An 18,120-nucleotide genomic window follows, 5' to 3' on the forward strand; every position below is an offset into this window, starting at 1 on the left:
TTTCAGCCTCATGGTTTTGTTCAAAAGGGGCAAGAAAAAGACATTGTATGGTTTAGTTGGTGTAAGAAAACACATGCATAATTGATCACATGTGGTTTTCAGAATAGTCCAACTGAGAACACCTTACATGTTGGACATGAGGATGATGTGTCTCTAATCATTGTGATTTATATCAATGGCATGTTACTCATTGGTCCTAATGGGACACATACTACCAACTTTAAGCTAAGTCGCATTCAACTTTTGACATGTTAGATTTGAGTCTATTGCATTTTTGTTTTGGGCATTCAGCCCAAGCAATGTAGTGGAGGTATTTCTTTATGCCAAACCAAGTATGTTGAGACATTATTGCAAAATTTTGGACTTGAGGGTTGCAAGTCTATTGCTACTACCTTCATGATGTCGGAGATTGCTTTAATGTCTTTCTCTATTGGCAAGTTGTTCAATGGTTGATTTCGTATGCATTACAAGGCCTGAAACTCAGTTCACAGTATCACAAATGAGTAGGTTTACCCATAGCCCAAGCAGCAAGCATTGGCAAGCAATAGAGTATCTTTCGTTATTTGAGTGGTACTCATCACCTTGGGTTGTTTAATCCCAAAGGGAGATCATTATCACCAAATTTACATGCCTTTTTGAATTCTTATTGGTTAGTTGTTACGGTACCATATACCCATAGGTGGTTTTTATGTCATACTTGGCAACTCATGCATATTGTGTTGGAGTATCAAGCAGTCCACTATGACCACTTCTAGTTATGAAGTTGAGTACAAGGCAACTTTCACAACTATGGCTGAGTCTATTGGTTCAGATGCCTTTTGGCTAATTTGGGTGTGGGACAATTATCTGCCTACCATCTTCATTAACAGACACAATGCATCTTTCACTGCCACCCGTACCTTTGGGACTCCTACAGCTGTCACTGCATCCGCGAAAGAGGCAGGGAGGACAATGCCAAAGAGTCATCCAAAGTCTTCCACTAACTGGCGATACTCTATCGCCAATTCGAGGAAGAGTAGGGTGACTGGGTGTCTAAGGAACCTATTGTGAAGTGCGAATGCCTCCACTGTGAAACCACTGTACCAGGGAACCGTGTAGATGACCCCCTTCGTGGAGGCATAGGGTGAGCTGGCCAGTAGCTCTCGAACTGCGTCTGCCGAGGTGAGTCGTACCATGAAGATCCCTTGACCCATTAGAACCGCCTCCACGATCTGCGTTGTGCCGATGCTCAGCATGGAGTGGAGCCAGTCCCGAAGCTAGGCCCTGGATGGTGAGTGTCCTACTACCTGACAAAAGATCGTTGTTTCCTTTAGCTCCAGCTCTGTGGCACGGACAGCTAAGAGCTGTTCCTGAGATAGGACAACACGCAAGGTGTTTGACTGGGGAACACTCGCAGAATGCACTGGCGTCTGACCAGAGGTTTCCATTGCACGTCCCTGCTGAGAACCTGCCAATCACATTGCTTTGCTCCCAATGGGGGGGTAAAGTTGCTGCAGGTGGAGGGAGAAATTTGGGCGCGGGGGGGGGGGGGGGGGGGGGGGGGGGGGGGGGGCGCAAACTTCGGCCCAGGCGGGTCACAAGCAAGGGGCGACGGCCACAGGCGGGTGGGATGGGACGGCCACAGTCGACAGCACAAGAGGGGCATAGGCGAGGGCGACGGCCACGGGCAGGCAGACGGATGGTCCATGGCGACGGGCGAGGCCGGCAGCGTGGGCATGAGAGGGGACAATCGGGGGAGGGGGGGGGGGGGGGGGGGGGGGGGGGGGTGTGCACTGGCAGGAGAGCAAGCGTATGTGACAGCAAGGAGCTGATAATTGGCAAAGCTGCAATATCCTTCTGAAGCAAAATATAGAAAGCCACCAACTTAGGTAACTTTGAGTTGCAACCTCCTTTTAAAGCATAATATAGAAAGCCACCAACTTGGACAACTTCTTTTAGGCAGGCAGTCTCGAAAGAATCATAAGAAGTGTCACAGCAAGCACCATGCTTCTTGCTACATCCCCATTCACGGCCCTTGGAAAGAAGGGCCTCCTTTGATTGTGAGGGAGGTAGAAGTTGCAATCTCCTTCTGAAGCATAATATAGAAAGGCACCAATGGGGTCAACTTCCTTTGGACATTGATAGCAGACTTGAAAGAATGAAAAGCTCTAGCAATTTTTGAAGATTATAAATAACACCATCATTGTCACCGAAGGATTTACTGACCTTGGCCAGTTGACCCACGAGGTTAATGAGTTTCTGCACCTGCTCATTAAGATTGGTCCCTGAAACTTGAAATTCACAAATTGCTCCAATCTTTCAGGCAATCTATGGTTCAAGTACCAGCATGTTGATATTATAGATTAGTTGACAACTTGAGGATTAATGCATTCCTTGGAGGTAGCCCCTTATTATGGTTTGGTCTCTTGAGAGTTGATAATCTATGGTTTAAGTACCAGCGTGTTGATATTATAGATTAGTTAACAACTTGAGAGTTAATGCATTCCTTGGAGGTAGCCCCTAAATTATGGTTTGATCTCTTGAGAGTTGGTTGCTTTACTATGAAAAGCATGAGAGGCAGACCACTGATGTGTTTGTGTTAAGAAATGTAAATACTGTTGCAGTAAGCCTCAAAGAACACTAATCAGGATTCAGTTACCGTGATAACTCAGAAGCATGTTGAGCTCTTTAAGTGGAAACATTACCAAGTGATGCATGTTCAGTTACATGAAGGTTAGCAGGTGTTGCCATTTCCAAGTTGTTGTATTGGAAAATTACACACATGAGGCAGGGTGTGATCATGTCAACATGACAAGCATCTGGAGCTACACTTCTTCAAAGTAGAACAGGTCCTTCCAGGTAAACTCTACAACGTGGTAATCAGAAACTAAAGTCAGCCTGTTGTTTTCATTTTCATTCTTGCAGCAATGTTACGCAGTGTCATGGCAATGCTTAAACTCAATAATGATGTTTGCTATTAGAGTCAAACGCATCAAGAACCAACCAGCCACCACTGCATCTTCTGACTTAGTCAGACATACATTTGTAGGCCATCCACGATGTTTTGACTCAACTGCACATAAATGCATATATGAAAGAGCAGTTTCCTGTCAGATGACTGTCTCTTCCCTGCAACTAGGGGAAACATAGACTGTTCTTTCATGTGCAATATGGCACCCCCATTTTCATCGATTCTCCTCCACCTTGCCCTATTTCTTCATCCACCCCAAACCACCATCAAAGAGGCCTTGTACTGAATCGATGTAGCTCCAGTTCTGCACTGATGAGCAACCCCTTTATGCTACAGGCATGTTGTTGAGCAGTTGATTTTCTATGCATGATATAATTAGCCAACCTTATACCCCCCCTCCCACCCAAAATAAATAAATAATAAATAAAGAGATGGAAACACATCACCAAATAAAAAGACCCCAGAACTGCTAGGTGTCATCCAGTGAGTTGGCCATGGAGTGTACAGTTAAGATAGTCAATACCATTCAGATAAAAGCTATCACATTGTGTTTCTCTTGAGGAAACTCGTGGGAAAGATCACACTGTTCTTCATGTGTGGTGTTTCGCAATATTTTCAAGCTCTTGTCGAATTGTCTGGACTGGAAGATTAAGTGTCAAGTGCACTGTCAATTAACATTTGAGCCTCTTTTCTGTGTATCTTCACCTATGAGTAACTAAGTGGTTCTTCTGTGTATCTACTCTATGAGTAACTGAGTGGTTCTGAAGATTAATGCTTAGAAGGCACCTAGGATCAGAGCTGCATTCCAAACATCAAAGAACCAGCTTGCTTCTTGCAAATTGTTGCAAAACTGAAGAACTTTGGTAAACACAATCGGTGCATCACGTACAGAAATTTTAGTGATCACAAAGTACAGATGATGATTATAGTGCCATTGCTAAACAAAAATCAAACAAATTAAAAACACTGATACAATGTTCAAACAAGAAAACCGACTTCGTGCACACCAAACTATCCATAGGAATGAAAGAAGAATTAAAATGCACTTACACCAATTTTAGACCACATTTTCAATCAGGAATTAACAGTCAGGTCACTTCTTTTAAGGCAAACTCATGAACATACATTCGGACGTGGGAAGAAGTTGTTGCGACTGACTTTCCACTTGTACTGTGGGTCTGCACACGGAAGACAGGATCAAGTCATGATCTCCACTGCCCCGAAGTCAAAGACAGCGAATCAAGGCCAAAACTAAACCAACCTACCTGAGAAGAAATGAACAAATAGACTGGCAGGTCGATATTCGTTCATTTTTGGACAAGCATCAACCAACCTGGATGCTGTTTCATCCTAGCATAATCCAGCTACTAGATTTCAGAAAGTAGCAAAGGATATGCAAACAAGTAAACATGCATTCATATGTGTTCACACATCACCAACCTGAATGCTGTTTCCTCTAGCCAAATCTAGAATTCAGAAAGCAACAAAACCATATTGATAGCCTTATAGAAAAAAAACCTGGAGTAGGAGGACCATATATGAGAAGATGTCACCCATCGGAAGAATACGTTTAATAACAGCAGTCGTGATGTTAAATGGAAGGTTTGAAACCACCTGTATGAAGCAGACGTCAGACACTGCAATGATGAAAACCAATTAGGAAAGGAAGAGCTAAATTTTTCATCAAAATGCATAGAAAATTGCTGCAAAATGTATAAAGTACCTTTGCACGCTTGGAAGGAACCCCTTTGGCAAATAGCAAGTCCCTTGCATGCTCTACGGACTTCCTTACATGCCATTTCATAAAATCTTCATGTATAACCTAAAACTCATTACCAGAAAATATGCGCAGCATTACCTTGATGTTTCTACCGAAAGAGCAACAGCTCTTACTTAAAAATTCACAAGATAAAAAAACAAAGATTGTCTCATACTTGTGGCATTCCCATGCGAGAATTGAATCTGTAGAACTTCTTGAAATATCAGGAAGCCATAACAATTTTTGGAAATACCCTAAGCAGCAGCTAAAGTTCCCCCTTATATTCTGACATCGATTCCAAATTTTACAAAACTCAGCTGACAAAGTAGGTCATTCTGCCAACCATCGGTCAACCACTTCATAGATCTTGATAGGAGATCTAGGAAGACATATCAAAGAATATTCACACTTCTCAACCCGACTTGTATGCAAATTATATGCTCTTTAATCAAAACTGGAGTTAACAAAACCAATTGAAATGAAATCAGTCACGACACAGACATCCGTCGCAGTCAAGAGAGGACCTCACCCCCTTCTAGCAAGTTTTCTTCCATTATGGACTCTCTAGTCATCAAGGTATTTGGAAGATTGGATTTGAGGTCCAACCTTGACTTGTCACTCTGCAGTCAATATTGAGAGTCGAGACTCCTCAATTTTCAAGAAAATTTTAACAAGTTATAACTTGAAACTTTGAACTCTAGCCAAATTCATAGGTGTTAGGTCACCAATGGGACCACCACCCTAAACCTATGAAGCTGCCCCTTTAAGGCCATCAAGACTAGTGGGCGGTTAAAAGCACCGCTAAAAGCAAGTGAACCAGCCAACTAAGACTTGAAGATAGTGCAAGCAAGTAAGCCACCAAATGGGACTCAAAGTCTAGAATATGCACTATTGAGCTAACACACACTTTACTGCTAATTAGCATTTTTAAACAGCCCCAAAACACACTTAATTAATGAAAAAAGTAAATTTGGTGCGCAGTTTGAGAGAGTTTTAGTGGTCCCCCAAAACCCTAATTTTTTGGGGCACCCTTCAACATTTATAAATAGACAGGCGGCCCACCATTCATCATCATCCTTTTGTGTAGGTTTCTCACTCTTAACATGCAGATTTCAATCATCAGCCACCTACCATCTGCTGTCTAGCCATCACAGACTGCAGTCCATCACTATCCAGCCTTAGGTGGTTTGTTTTCAGCTATCGCCCTGCTGTTTGGAGGTCTCCATCCGCAGCATCATCATAGCACCTAATTAGCATGTGTTTTTAGCATCTAGTACCAAGCGATAGGCTGCTCCCATCTCTCCCACCGGGACACTGCTGCAGTACCTGTGTTTTTGCTATCCAACACGCTGTCTACATCAGTAATCACCTCTCCTATTGTTACCTCAATTCCCTAACACTCTGGTGATCAATGTTTGGTGTTTCCCACACTCCGACACTCTAACTAGTGGTTATTGCACTTGGGATCCGTCTCTAGTGGACGTCACTCTCCAACACTGCATTGTTCTATACTTGGGCATTTTGTACACTCTTACATTCATTTACAGCATTCATTCACTTCATAGTTTCTTCTCTCTATGTTCGTCTTTGTTTTTGAGTTTTGAGTTTTTACATTTTGCGTTTTGCATTTTGCATTCTGCATTTTGCATTTTGTGTTTAGGGTTTGAGTTTTGCTCATCTCTGTCGACCTCTTTGTGTTTCAATCTTGGTCGTACATGCTGAGTTTCCTCAGTGCAAAGCCTAGTATATCTTCACAGGATATCAGAGCCAGTGCTCTGCTAAAGAATTGCGGTGATTGTGGAGGTTAGTCTTTGTGCAAGTCTCACACGCCACTCGAATCTGACTCATAATGTCTCAAGCACCTTCTTCTTCGAATCCTATAACACCCTATCAAGCTTCTCCATCATTGGAGACCTTAAGGAATTATGAACTTGAGGAGGAGGTAGACACACCTTCACCTTTACCATCTTCTTCTTCTCTTTTTGGTCATCTTACAGATGAAGATTTTGGTGAGTACTTGTGTATCATGTATAGTTCAGTTTACACTCCTCCAACGATTCAAAAGCTGAAAAACAAAAGAAACCCCAGGATCTGCCCAAGTACTTCACAAACTTTAAGAAGGGTGATCAAGTAGTGGTGTGGGGGGGGGGGGGGGGCATTTCCCCTAACGATGCACCAAGAGGTGGAGTGAATCGAGGGTAGGTAGATAGTGTGGGATGGAGAAAGAGAAAGTATTAGGAGTGAAGATGGAAGATCCAACCTCTCAGACACAAGGATATCCATTCTCTGCTTATGGACTGTCGTCACACATCCCTTGGGTCACTCCGCAACGATTTCCATCCACTACTCCCCATGTCCCTATCCCTCCACCTTGGGCTCCACAAGCAGTTACCATGTCCATACCCAATCCACCCTTTCCCACATTTGGATCCGCTATACACTCTTCTCGTATGCATGGTGGGCACTCTGGGATTACTTCCCAAATGTACTCCACTACATCTCCCTATCCACCCTACCTTCATTACACACCTCCATCTCCAAGCACTACCACTCCTGATGCCATGGCCAAGAATGCCTTCACAAATAAGACTCATTTTAACACGTCAAATTTCACCACTTGGTCGAACTTCATGCAACAAGTGCTTGAATCTCAAGGACTTTAGGACCTCATCGTTGGCACCGAGTCAGACCCTCAATTAGCTCACCCTAATCACATCCATAAATGGAGAGCGCGCAATGCCACAGCCAATGTTGGGTTAATGCAAGGATTGCTTCCTCAATTCACACTCTCAATTACAGCATTTTCCTCTCGCATCTGAGTGTTGGAGTCATCTCATTGAACGCTATGCAGCATGAGATTGCACTCGACGTATCAATCTTGATTTTGAGCTTCAAGAGTTTTCCATTAAGGAAAGGGATGATCCCACAGTCAAGTTGGCCAAGTATTGGCGGTTACTCGCCAAGTTTGCCACTATTGACTCCCCAAAGTCAAACAAGGATCAAGTCACGTTCTTAAATAAGTTGCCAAACAAATACTTCCATTTTATCCACCATATTGTCTCACTACCTAGATTGCTAATCTTCTATAAGTTCAAGTGTCAATTCTTGCATTATGCGATGTTGCATGATCAAGTCCTCAAAAAGTCCTCCACACACATCCATTCAAAGGCGTGAGGGTTGATTGCCTCTTCTTCAAAAGGGAAAACCAACAGTGTAGCAAGAACTTGCAAGATGCGAAGGCAAGCCAAAACAAGGGTAACACCGCTTCCTCCATGTATTGCTACATTTTAGAATGATAAGGTTGAAAGTTATAAACTGACATTGAAGCTCGTTCTGAGTGTGAGAGCTCGAACCGTAGCATCGCATGCTACCCCCGCGTCCCTCACGATCGTCGCCTGCGCTGGCGCCCCCTCCTTCCCCGCCTGAGCCCTCACCTTGCCTACCCGTCACCCCTGCCAGTCTTCCACCCTGTCCGTCGCCTATCCTGTCCGACGTCCTGCCTTGCCCTGCCCATCGCCCCCGCCCTACATGTCGCCCCGCCCTGGCCGCCGCCCCATCCCCGCCCTATCCGCCGCCCCGCCTTGGCCACCATCCTGCCCATCGTTCCCCCCAAACCCCCCCTCCCCCCCACCTAGCCCAAACAGTTCGTTCCCCACCCAAACCCCCCAAGCTAGCCTCTACTACAGATCCCCTCCCCCCGGCGCACTTCCCCCGTCCGCAACCTCGAACCTATCCGGAACAAACACAGCAAGATTCCCCTCCCTCGCCATCAATTCCCCCACCCTCCAGTTGCTCCCTCCATCTGCAGCAACCCCTCCCCCTCAGGTAGCACCGCGACGTGATTGTTTGTTCTCTCAGCAGGGACACACAATGGAAACCCCTGGTCAGACGCCGGCACACTCAGCAAGTGCCCCCCAATCAAACACCTTACGCGTAGTCCTCTCTGAGGAACAGCTCTTAGTCGTCCGAGCTAAGGAGGTGGAGCTAATGAAAACAACGATTTATGGTCAGGTAGTAGGACATTCCCCAGCCAGGGCCCAGCTTCAAGACTGCTATACTCCACGTTGCGCATCGGGATAGTGCAGATCGAGGAGGCAGTCCTATTGGGCCAAGGAATCTTCATGGTCCGGCTCAGCTCAGTGGACGCAGCTCGCGAGTTACTCGCCAGCTCACCATATGCGTCCACGAGGGGGGGCATACACATGGTCCCTTGGTACAGGGGCTTCATTGTGAAGGCATTTGCACTCCACAACAGGTTTCTTCGGCACCCGGTCACGCTTCTTTTCTCGGGCCTGGAGATTGAGTATCGCCAATTGGTGGAAGACTTTGAAAGGCTTTTCGGCACTATCCTTCCCGCGTCCTTCGCGGATGCAATGACAGTTGTAGGAGTCCCAAAGGTACGGGTGGTAATGAAAGAGGTCAAGAATATCCCACAGTTCCTAGAGATTAAAGCGGGCGGGCACTCCTTTAGGCAGCAGGTCATTGTGACGGGGCAGCCAGGGCATTGCCTACGATGTCATGACTTTGGGCATCATGCAACAGGTTGCAAGCGTTTTGAAGCCAAGGTGGCTCCGCCGACAAGCCCACAGGTGGACGCTGATGGCTTCACACGGGTTCAAAGACGACAGAGAGGGAGACGGCAGGGAGGCACAGCCTGCATCTCAGACCCAGCCTTGGCAGTAGGGAGCAGGTGGGCGTGCGACACCCCCTCAGCAGAGCACTCCTCAGCCCCCTCGTGCCCCCCCCACCTGGCAGGACCGCAGCCCCCCACACCCACCACCCGCACCACAGACTACCTCTCCCGAGTCCCCACAGCCCCCACACCCACCTCCCCCCACATCCCAGGCCCCCCCCCCACTGACCCTGGCCCACAGCCCCCACTCCCAGGACCACTAGCCCCCCCCTCCAACACCCACCATGTACTTCCGTCCACCCCACCATCCCTCAATCATCCTCCCCCCCACCACCTTCCGTACCGAGCACCTCCCCTGATCCGCACCTGTTTCAGGCGACCCCCCCCCAGTCCCACCTCCCCGTCTCCCACAGGAGGTGATGAGCCACACACGCCTATATCCTCTTCGCACTAGTAGTCCTCCCCCTCCCATACAGCCTCCAGCTCATCCACCCCTGCTGCCCGTTACACCTTCTCGAGACAAGCACACCTGTTGCCACAGGAGTTCTTCCGTAGTGGCCCATGGTCCTACTTGAGAGTTGCGGAGTGCGGAGAGTTCCCACTACCTCTTCAGGTGGGGATCTTCGTGGTGTTGCCACAGGAGTTCTTCCGCAGTGGCCCATGGTCCTACTTGAGAGTTGCGAAGCGCAGAGAGTTCCCACTACCTCTAGAGGTGGGGATCTTCGTGGTTCGTAAGTCCAGGGGGGGCAAGGTCCATCTACTAGCACCACCGGATGGACCAAACTACGCCTTCTTTCTTCAGTCCTCTCACTCAAAGGAGTGGACGACGACACAGATAGAGGAAGAGTCGAAAAGTTAGGTGGTGGACCACACCTCCCAATGGATGGGAGAAGAAGGACTAGCACTGCTTGCACAGCAATGGTCTGGTTGTATGATGGACATTAATTGGTGGGCTGGTGCCCAGGTCCCTCATCTGAGCATTATCTTTCGAGCCCCTCCACAGTGGAGAGCTCCAAGGGATGTGATTGAGTGGCCCCTGGCGCAGGCGGCCCGTTTCTACCACTGCATAGAAGCTCGACTCTCAGCATGGCTGATAGATGCATTGATAGTACCACCTGGAACTTCTATCACCCTATTGGTTCGGCCAAGGGCCACCATGGGGGAACGGAGCTCGCCGTCCAGACCGGCGGCAAAGCGTACCTGCATGCCTCATAGCTCCTCCTCGTCAATCAGCAACCTTCACACCAAACAGATGCCTATTCGAGCAGCCACAGGTTTCCCCATAAGCTTACATCTTGCATCCTGGAATGTGAATAGTCTCCACTACACTGGGGCACGTGGTTCCAGGAAATTGATTGTTCGGCAGGAGTTGCAGCCTGCCCTTGCTGGACAGATCGACATCTTACTTCTACAGGAGCACAAGCTCACCCCCACCCAGGCCCCGCGGGTAGGGAAGGTACTCCCAGGCAGCTCACACACTTACTAGGAGCACGCCATAGGTGCCCACGGTAGGAGTGGAGGGGTATGCACCTCTATTGGTCCGAGTCTTACCACTTATGTTCGAGACCACGGGACGATAGTGGCAGGGAGGATGCTATGGATCAGATTGGATATTGGGAACTCGTGCCTTGGAGTCCTTAATATCTATGCCCCTACGGAGGTTAGGGCACGCAACAGGTTTTGGGTGGAGATCGCGGAAGGACTCCCAAAGGTGGACTCCTGGATTGTTGGAGGAGACTTCGACAACCTGGAGGCTTTGGAGGACCAGCAGGGCAGAGGGAGAAACTACCAAGGCATGGCCGGGGAGGAGCAGGAGGCATGGGAGGTGTTTCTACTGGCAGTAGGAGCACGCGATACTTGGAGAGAGACTGCCTTCCACAGGAGGGAGAGGTCGTTGGACTTCTCTTGGGGGTACAGGCGGCTAGGTGAAGTCCTGCTGGAGCGGTTGGACAAGTTTTATGTGGGAGAGTGGGGTGGCTCTCGAGGAGGCCAGATTGGGCTGTTGGCGGGCACCACGTTGTCCGATCATTGCCCGGTTCTCCTAACACTAGATCCCCCAACATCTGCCCTAGACTCACGATCTTGTCGAATCCTTGACTTGATCTGCAGGAGGGCGGAGGTGACGAGACAAATAGAGCACATTTGAACCAAAGAGGAGGGCAAGAGGGGGCAAGAGGGGCCAAATCGCAGAGAAGGTTGCAGAGGCCCTAGTTGAGTCGAGCAGGATTTGCCAAGAGGCAGCCATACAAGCCAGGCAGCAGAAGTGGGAGAAGGAGAGAGCACTCCGACAGGACCTTGCAGCTACGCAGAGATTATTACAGGTGGCACCAAGGGATCCCACTCTCCACGCATACGAGGTGCGTGCGCAAGCAACCATTGCTGGCCTAGAGAACAAGCGCTCTGAGTTCTCTTTCCGCACCTCAGCAGCTTTCTGGGCGCGGAAGGGGGATACGATGTGCAAGGAGTTTTTTCAAATACACCAGCCTCGCACCTCTGGAGATCAAATACGCAGCCTCCGAGATCAGTATGGGAGGACCCGTTCTAGCCCAGACGAGGTGATGGAGATTGCTACCGATTACTATAGTCGCCTCTTCCAGCAAGAGACAGCCTCAGCTAGAGGACAGCGATGTAGACAGCAGGTCTGGGATAATATCCCGTCCCTCATCATAGAGATGGGACGCTCCCTCCTAGCCCCCTTCACAAAGAAGGAACTAGAGGAGGCTTTCCATACACAGGACGGGCAGAAATGCCCGAGAGAGGATGGCCTCTCTAAGGCTTTCTTCGCTACCTTCTGGGAAGTGGTGAAGGACTCCCTACTGTTGGCCTTTCAGGAGATTTTCACTTCAGGACAGATTCCAGGGAGTCTATCGGCAGGCTTTATCAGTCTTCTCCCCAAAGGGGGGAGACCGGTTGGAGCTTTCCCAATGGAGACCGATCACCTTACTGTCAGTGGCCTATAAGGCACTGGCAAAGATTATTGGTAGGCGACTACGCCTCTTGCTTTCAGACGTTATCCACAACACACAGATAGGCTTTGTCCAGGATAGGAGCATCCTAGACAATGTATTCACCTTCTTTGAGGCGACAGAGTGGACCCAGTACAATGGGCAGAGACTGGTCGTACTACTCTTGGATTTTGAGAAAGCCTATGACAAGGTGGACTGGGATTTCCTAGAGAGTACCATGGTAAGGTTGGGTTTTCCCCAGGTTTGGATTTTCGAGGTCTCCGCACTTTACCGATCGGCCACTAGCAGGGTTCTCATAGGAGGGAGGTAAGGGGAGGAGTTTCAGCTGGAGAGATCAGTCTGGCCTCGTACCTGTTCCTTCTCTTTGCAGAGGCGATGTCTCACTTCCTCAGGTCACATGTGAGCGGTCTACGTGGCCTCTGACTTCCAGTAAGAGAGTAGACCAAGCTGTTAGACTCAAAGTATGCAGATGGCATAGCGCTCTACATAGAGGACGACGAATTGATGTTGGAGAGAGTGAGGTTGGCTCTTGAGGTGTTCTACACTGTAGCGGGAGCAAAAATCAATTGGTGAAAGTCGGTTCGTTTCCTCACAGACCCGGACTCTAGCACGGAGTGGGGCGTCCACCTAGGATTTAGATGGTTGAGCAGAGGACAAACCGTCCGGTACCTAGGGTTCTAGGTGGGACTCGACATCACTCCCGCCCAGCAGTTTCTTCAAATCCTCGATTCTATTTAGAGGAAGCTGACCTGCTGGAGCACGGCTCACCTCTCACTAGCCGGCCTAGCCTTGGTTGTTAACCAGGTCCTCTTAGCGACGGCCTGGTACATCGCCTCGTGTTGGTGCTTCTCCTCCTCCTGCGTAATACAACTTCGCCGCCTGGTGCGGAATTTCCTTTGGCCCAGGTCAAACAGCTCCACGGATTCCAAGGCCAAGGTGGCGTTGGCGACCATTATACGATATCGGTCAGAGGGAGGGCTTGGGATCATAGACCCGGAGTATCAGAGTATGGCCCTCCTGGGCAAGCTAGTTGTCCACGGCCTCACACCGGGAGGGCAGACCTAGAAGGTCCTATTGCAGGAGGGTCTTCAAGACTATAGACCGAGGCTTGGCAGTGAGTGGAGGCCGTCCCTAAGATGGATCTTCACGACCGCCCAGATCACCCTTCCTACGCAGCTTGCTCCGTGTGTAGCAGGGCCTCAATAAGGCCCTTATCTAGAGCCCCCCAAGCTGCTAGGAGGAGATAGACCGTCAGCCAGTGATTTGGAACCCCCAGGTCAGGGATCGTGAAGGGGCACAAATCAGCGAGTGCCCCCACATCCAGTGGGCTGGTTGGGAGGCTGACCCGACTCGTACAATCAGGACATGGCGGGAGGTGTATAGGATGGCGGATGAGGAGGTGTTGAAGCAAGCATCAGGATACTAGTGAGGAGTGGAGCTGAGGAGAAGGGAGATAGATGCAGCGATACCTCAGGAGTGGCTTGCTCCCCCAATCCGAGAGCCAATAGAGCCCGGGGAGGTATAGGCCGCACGGTTTTCACCAACGGGCATCCCCTTACAAGTGGCAAGAAGAGTGGGTGGCGCTTTATCTGGGACCTTTTTCACAATGCAGGAGGGGGGGTGTCTGGCTCTTGACAGAGGGCAGCAGGACGAGGGGATAGCCATCCTTTCATGGAAGAGGATCCGGGTGGTTGGCCTTCAGGGGAAGATATGGCGGCTGGACCCTTTGGTCTTTTGGCAGGAGCTCAAGGAGTGGCACCTCTGGATCTGGGAAGAAAGGCCACTTGATGAGCCAGAGTGGTATCCGAGAGAGTGGCTTTGGCCGGCCACTATGGTCGCCAAGAAGCCACCGAGGTTCCTAGAGTACACCGCCAGGATTGGCAGACACGTACCAATGCAAGGGGACATGGATTGGGCGCCGTCACGTAGCAGGCACTGGGTGGAGCACAGCATCACAAAGCCGTTCATAAGGGCCTTCTGGCCCCGCCTATGAGACAGCTGGAGGCCGAGGAGGGTGTCGTATTTTTTATGGCTGGTGGCACATGGAGGCTTGGAGGTGGACAGCTAGCTTGCCAAAATGCAGAAGAAGGGAGTTTATAAGTACTGCACACAGCAGTCGATGGAAACCCCAAAGCACTGCCTTTGGTCGTGTGAGGCGGCACAGCTCGTGTGGAGAGGAGTATGCCGCATCTTGCGCCACATAGCACCCAGCCTTGGATATATCTCTTGGGGTGCTTTCTGTTGGCAGGTGGTCAGCCAAGGCTGTCACCTTCTGTATGAGACCGGGATGCAGGACACGATATTCATGATTGAGGCAGGCTCGTGCGTAATGGTGGGTTTAGAGACTCTACTCATCTGCCAGATACTAGAGCCCACAGCAGACCGCTCTGAGGTATGGGAAATAATAGGGAGTCTCACTGGTTGGCATATCTGGAAGGCACAATGTCAGGTGGCTTTCGGCGGAGAGAGATCTTTAGTACAGGCGACCTAGCGGAGCTTTGGACCTCCATCATTCACTCCCTTCGAGGACGATGGGATCAAGTGTAGGGCAAGTCCAGGGCTCGTCAGGAGCTCCATGGTCATTTCATGCGCACTTGGGGTGGCCAGGACCTGTTCATGATGTAGGCAGGCAGCCCCAGATGGCGATACACCCCCCCTCCCCATGGCTTCTTGCCCCTATCCCCCCCAGACCGCCTTGAGAGGCTTGTATATATGATGTATCTATGACTTTCACCAACTCCAGCTTGGTCTGTTGAGCATAAGCACTTCTTTGTATTCAGGTTTTTTCTAGAGTAATATAATTAGCCACATTTTATTTGTAAAAAAAACACCACTTCCTCCAACAAAAACAAAGAAACACAACCCCTTTGGTAGCAAATTTCTAAGAGATAGGTTTTACACACACTGCCACAGGTCGGGCCATGTGGACGAGAAGTGTCATGCCAAGGCCCAAGGTTTTCCTCCTAGAAAACCACAGCAAACTGCTGCAACTGCCTCCACTCCAGCTGGCCAATCCAATGGGGCTACATCTCCCACTGTTGCACCCTCTATTCCATCTGCCCCAGCAGCTACTGGATATATAGCATGCGAATAGCCTCAGCAGCCTATGTCCTTCACTACTACTGAAGAATTGGTTGATCGGTCTCCTAGTGACTCACCTATTGCACTTTACGCATCCATTCCTAGGACATACACTACACCTTCTAGGACCACTTCCCCACCTCGCTATATGCAATAAATATCCTAAAAAGATGTAGAAAACTTCTAGAATAGGGTCGCATGCAAAAAGCAAGTTGCTTTTTTCAACCAGTTTTGGAGGTTTCATGCAAAAAGGAGGATTGGTGAAATTGTGCGCCGTGTGATCATAGTTTACAAGCAGCAAACAACACTATGAATAAGGAAAAGCAGGAGTGATCCAAAGGAATTTTGATTAGGTGTCCTGGTGTCCTAGAGTTTTATTCCCCTTTCGGAGCCAACGGAACCATCATATTTGCGGTCTGAACAGCAAAGAAAAAGCTAGTGTTTGATGCATGTTTTTAGTCTACAAGGAAGCTCTAGGAGATCTAATGGTTGGAGATTGCTTCTAAGTAGTGCTAGACAAGGAAAATTTTTATCTCCTCAGGTTCTATCAATACATAGTGCTTTGATTCATTGTGCTTTGTCTTTATCTTGTGTACCACTTGTCTATTTTTTTCTTCTCTTGTATCTCCTATTCTCTACTTCCTTCTATCTTTGATCCGTGGTGGATACAACCTTTTGACTAAAACCCCTCTGACAACGCATGGTGGAGGAGGCTTGTTGAAGGAAGTTGGGGACAAACAAAAAAAATCAAGAGAAAAAGACTTACAAATCATGGCAGAAAGCCAATTCAGTGAAGATTGAGAAGACATGATACTTGTACCCTCAGCAACTTACTCAAATGTCACTAACCTGTAACACTCAATACCTCTTCTATATGGATTAAAAGGAAAAATTGGTGAAGAAGTTCTAAAATTTATCATGAAAGAATCGCAATAATTATGTCTATTCCAGTTTGGCTGAATATGTGGTAAGGCAAGATCAGTGGTCATGAACTATGTCACTTGATGGGTTTTTGGGCATAAATGGGACTAGAACAAGAGTGAAAATCCAAGAGTAGTCTCCTTGACTGACTCGTTTGTTAGCCTATTAAGAAAGAAAACGCTATGTAAGCCTTTAGAAAAGATAACTTCGTTCATAAACGACGCAAAGCACTCTTAGGAGTAAAGGACAAACTGCATGAGAATGCCAACTTATTTGTATGCAGCATAATTGTGAATGGAGAAGGATTTGAACTTTTGGTCTTTTTACAAATACCTTGATTTTCAAGATCGCTCAGACATCCATTCCTTGTATTTAAGCTACACACTTAGCCTTTCTCTTTTTAGACTTCCGTTGTATACTTACATACTCATTGCATTGCACTTAGTTTTGTTTTCTTATATTTTATTTTTAGTTTTATTTTTTTTAGCATCTCACTACTCACATCTATGCTCACAAATTTTGATCTCTTTTTGTAAGGTTTTGTATTTCAATGTAGGGCTAACATATAAGCTTGCACCAGCCCTTTTTGAGCTAGAGATAGGAGATGCATGCTATTTCTTTCATGGTTCAATCTACTTGGAGTTTTGCTCTTCTACTAGCATGGAGGCTTTCCTTCCGCAGCAAATCTTGCAACATCTCTCTCGATGATATCCTAGAGATGACTTCTATCCTTGCTCTTCCAATAGGAATGCTTCATCGCTTTTATCCACATGGTTCTCAACCCCACATGAAGACCAACATTCTCAGACTCCTCTTCCTTCTTTGGCATCGACATCCAAGTTGAGAGGGGGTTCCTAGCCTTCTTGGTATTCTACAAGTTTTGGCACTTGTCTTCAACATTGGTCTTTCCCCCCCTATTGTACCTTTCTCTATGCATTGCATGATTTCATCACCTTTGTACTAGGGTGCTTGGGCAAGTGAACAATTTTCCCACAAGGGACACCAAAACCGGCCTTTCTCCTCAAATAGGGTGGTAAATAACCTAATCAAGTACTAATTACAGTACGCATAAAATTCACAAAATTTAAAATGTACACTTTAGCACTTTAATCTTGGATATTGAACACCCAACTGGCCCCAAAACTGGCACCCCTTGCAATACTTCTTTATCTTATATTGCAAATAGAAGGAGTATAATTGAGATCCTCTAATCTCCTCTGCTAATCCAAGTGCCTCTTGCTATCAAAACTCGCCAGCAAGCCTCCAAACCAATTTGCCCCTTGATTTGCTTGGGAATTGGGTTTCACCCTGCTTCTTAAAAGACAAATTAAACCCCAAATCAAATATTGGCTAGTTGGACTCTTGAATCTCCCTGAAATTCCTCAATTTCAATTGCTAGAATTCAAGTCCTAGGCCTCAATTCTAAGCACACATCCTGAGGTATCTATCAAAACCCTAATTTCTACTACAAATTAGGATTTACAACAAAGCTTGACTGAAATCTCTTCCTCCAATGGCTCAAACTACTGGAAAATGCTAAGATAACTAGAGAAATGGCAAGGGAATAAGAGAGAATGCTATAAAGAGAAATTTCAAAGTTTCATCGTGAGACACATTGAAAAATTGTCGTTGCCCTAGGCTATTGCTACCTACTCCTGGAGGGCTCCAAACTGCTGTCACATGCTATAGGACTAATCCCTGGTGGCTGCAAATCACACTAACAGCCTCTCCTTGCTCTCTAATAGCCTCCTTTTCTCTCACAATGGCTGGATTACACTTTCACAGCCCCTAAAAAAGTTTTTCCCATTTG

The 18,120-nt window shown here is 47.8% G+C and overlaps 1 protein-coding gene across 3 annotated transcripts in view; it reads right to left on the reverse strand.

Moving 5' to 3' along the window:
• Positions 1-18,120, reverse strand: part of LOC148011618 (ribosomal RNA small subunit methyltransferase, chloroplastic-like) — a 75,508-nt gene that overhangs the window by 16,760 nt on the left and 40,628 nt on the right. For all 3 annotated transcript variants that reach the window (XM_087670935.1, XM_087670936.1, XM_087670934.1), the window contains 4 exons: positions 4,674-4,772; positions 4,469-4,564; positions 4,216-4,300; positions 4,076-4,128 (listed from right to left, as the gene is read on the reverse strand). In XM_087670935.1, coding sequence (XP_087527061.1) covers positions 4,076-4,128; positions 4,216-4,300; positions 4,469-4,564; positions 4,674-4,772 — 333 coding nt within the window. The remainder of the gene's footprint in view (positions 1-4,075; positions 4,129-4,215; positions 4,301-4,468; positions 4,565-4,673; positions 4,773-18,120) is intronic.

This window comes from Lygodium microphyllum, chromosome 28 (assembly GCF_053477565.2).
Source record: "Lygodium microphyllum isolate KBCC chromosome 28, Lygodium_microphyllum_v1.1.10, whole genome shotgun sequence".
Classification (NCBI taxonomy): domain Eukaryota; kingdom Viridiplantae; phylum Streptophyta; class Polypodiopsida; order Schizaeales; family Lygodiaceae; genus Lygodium; species Lygodium microphyllum.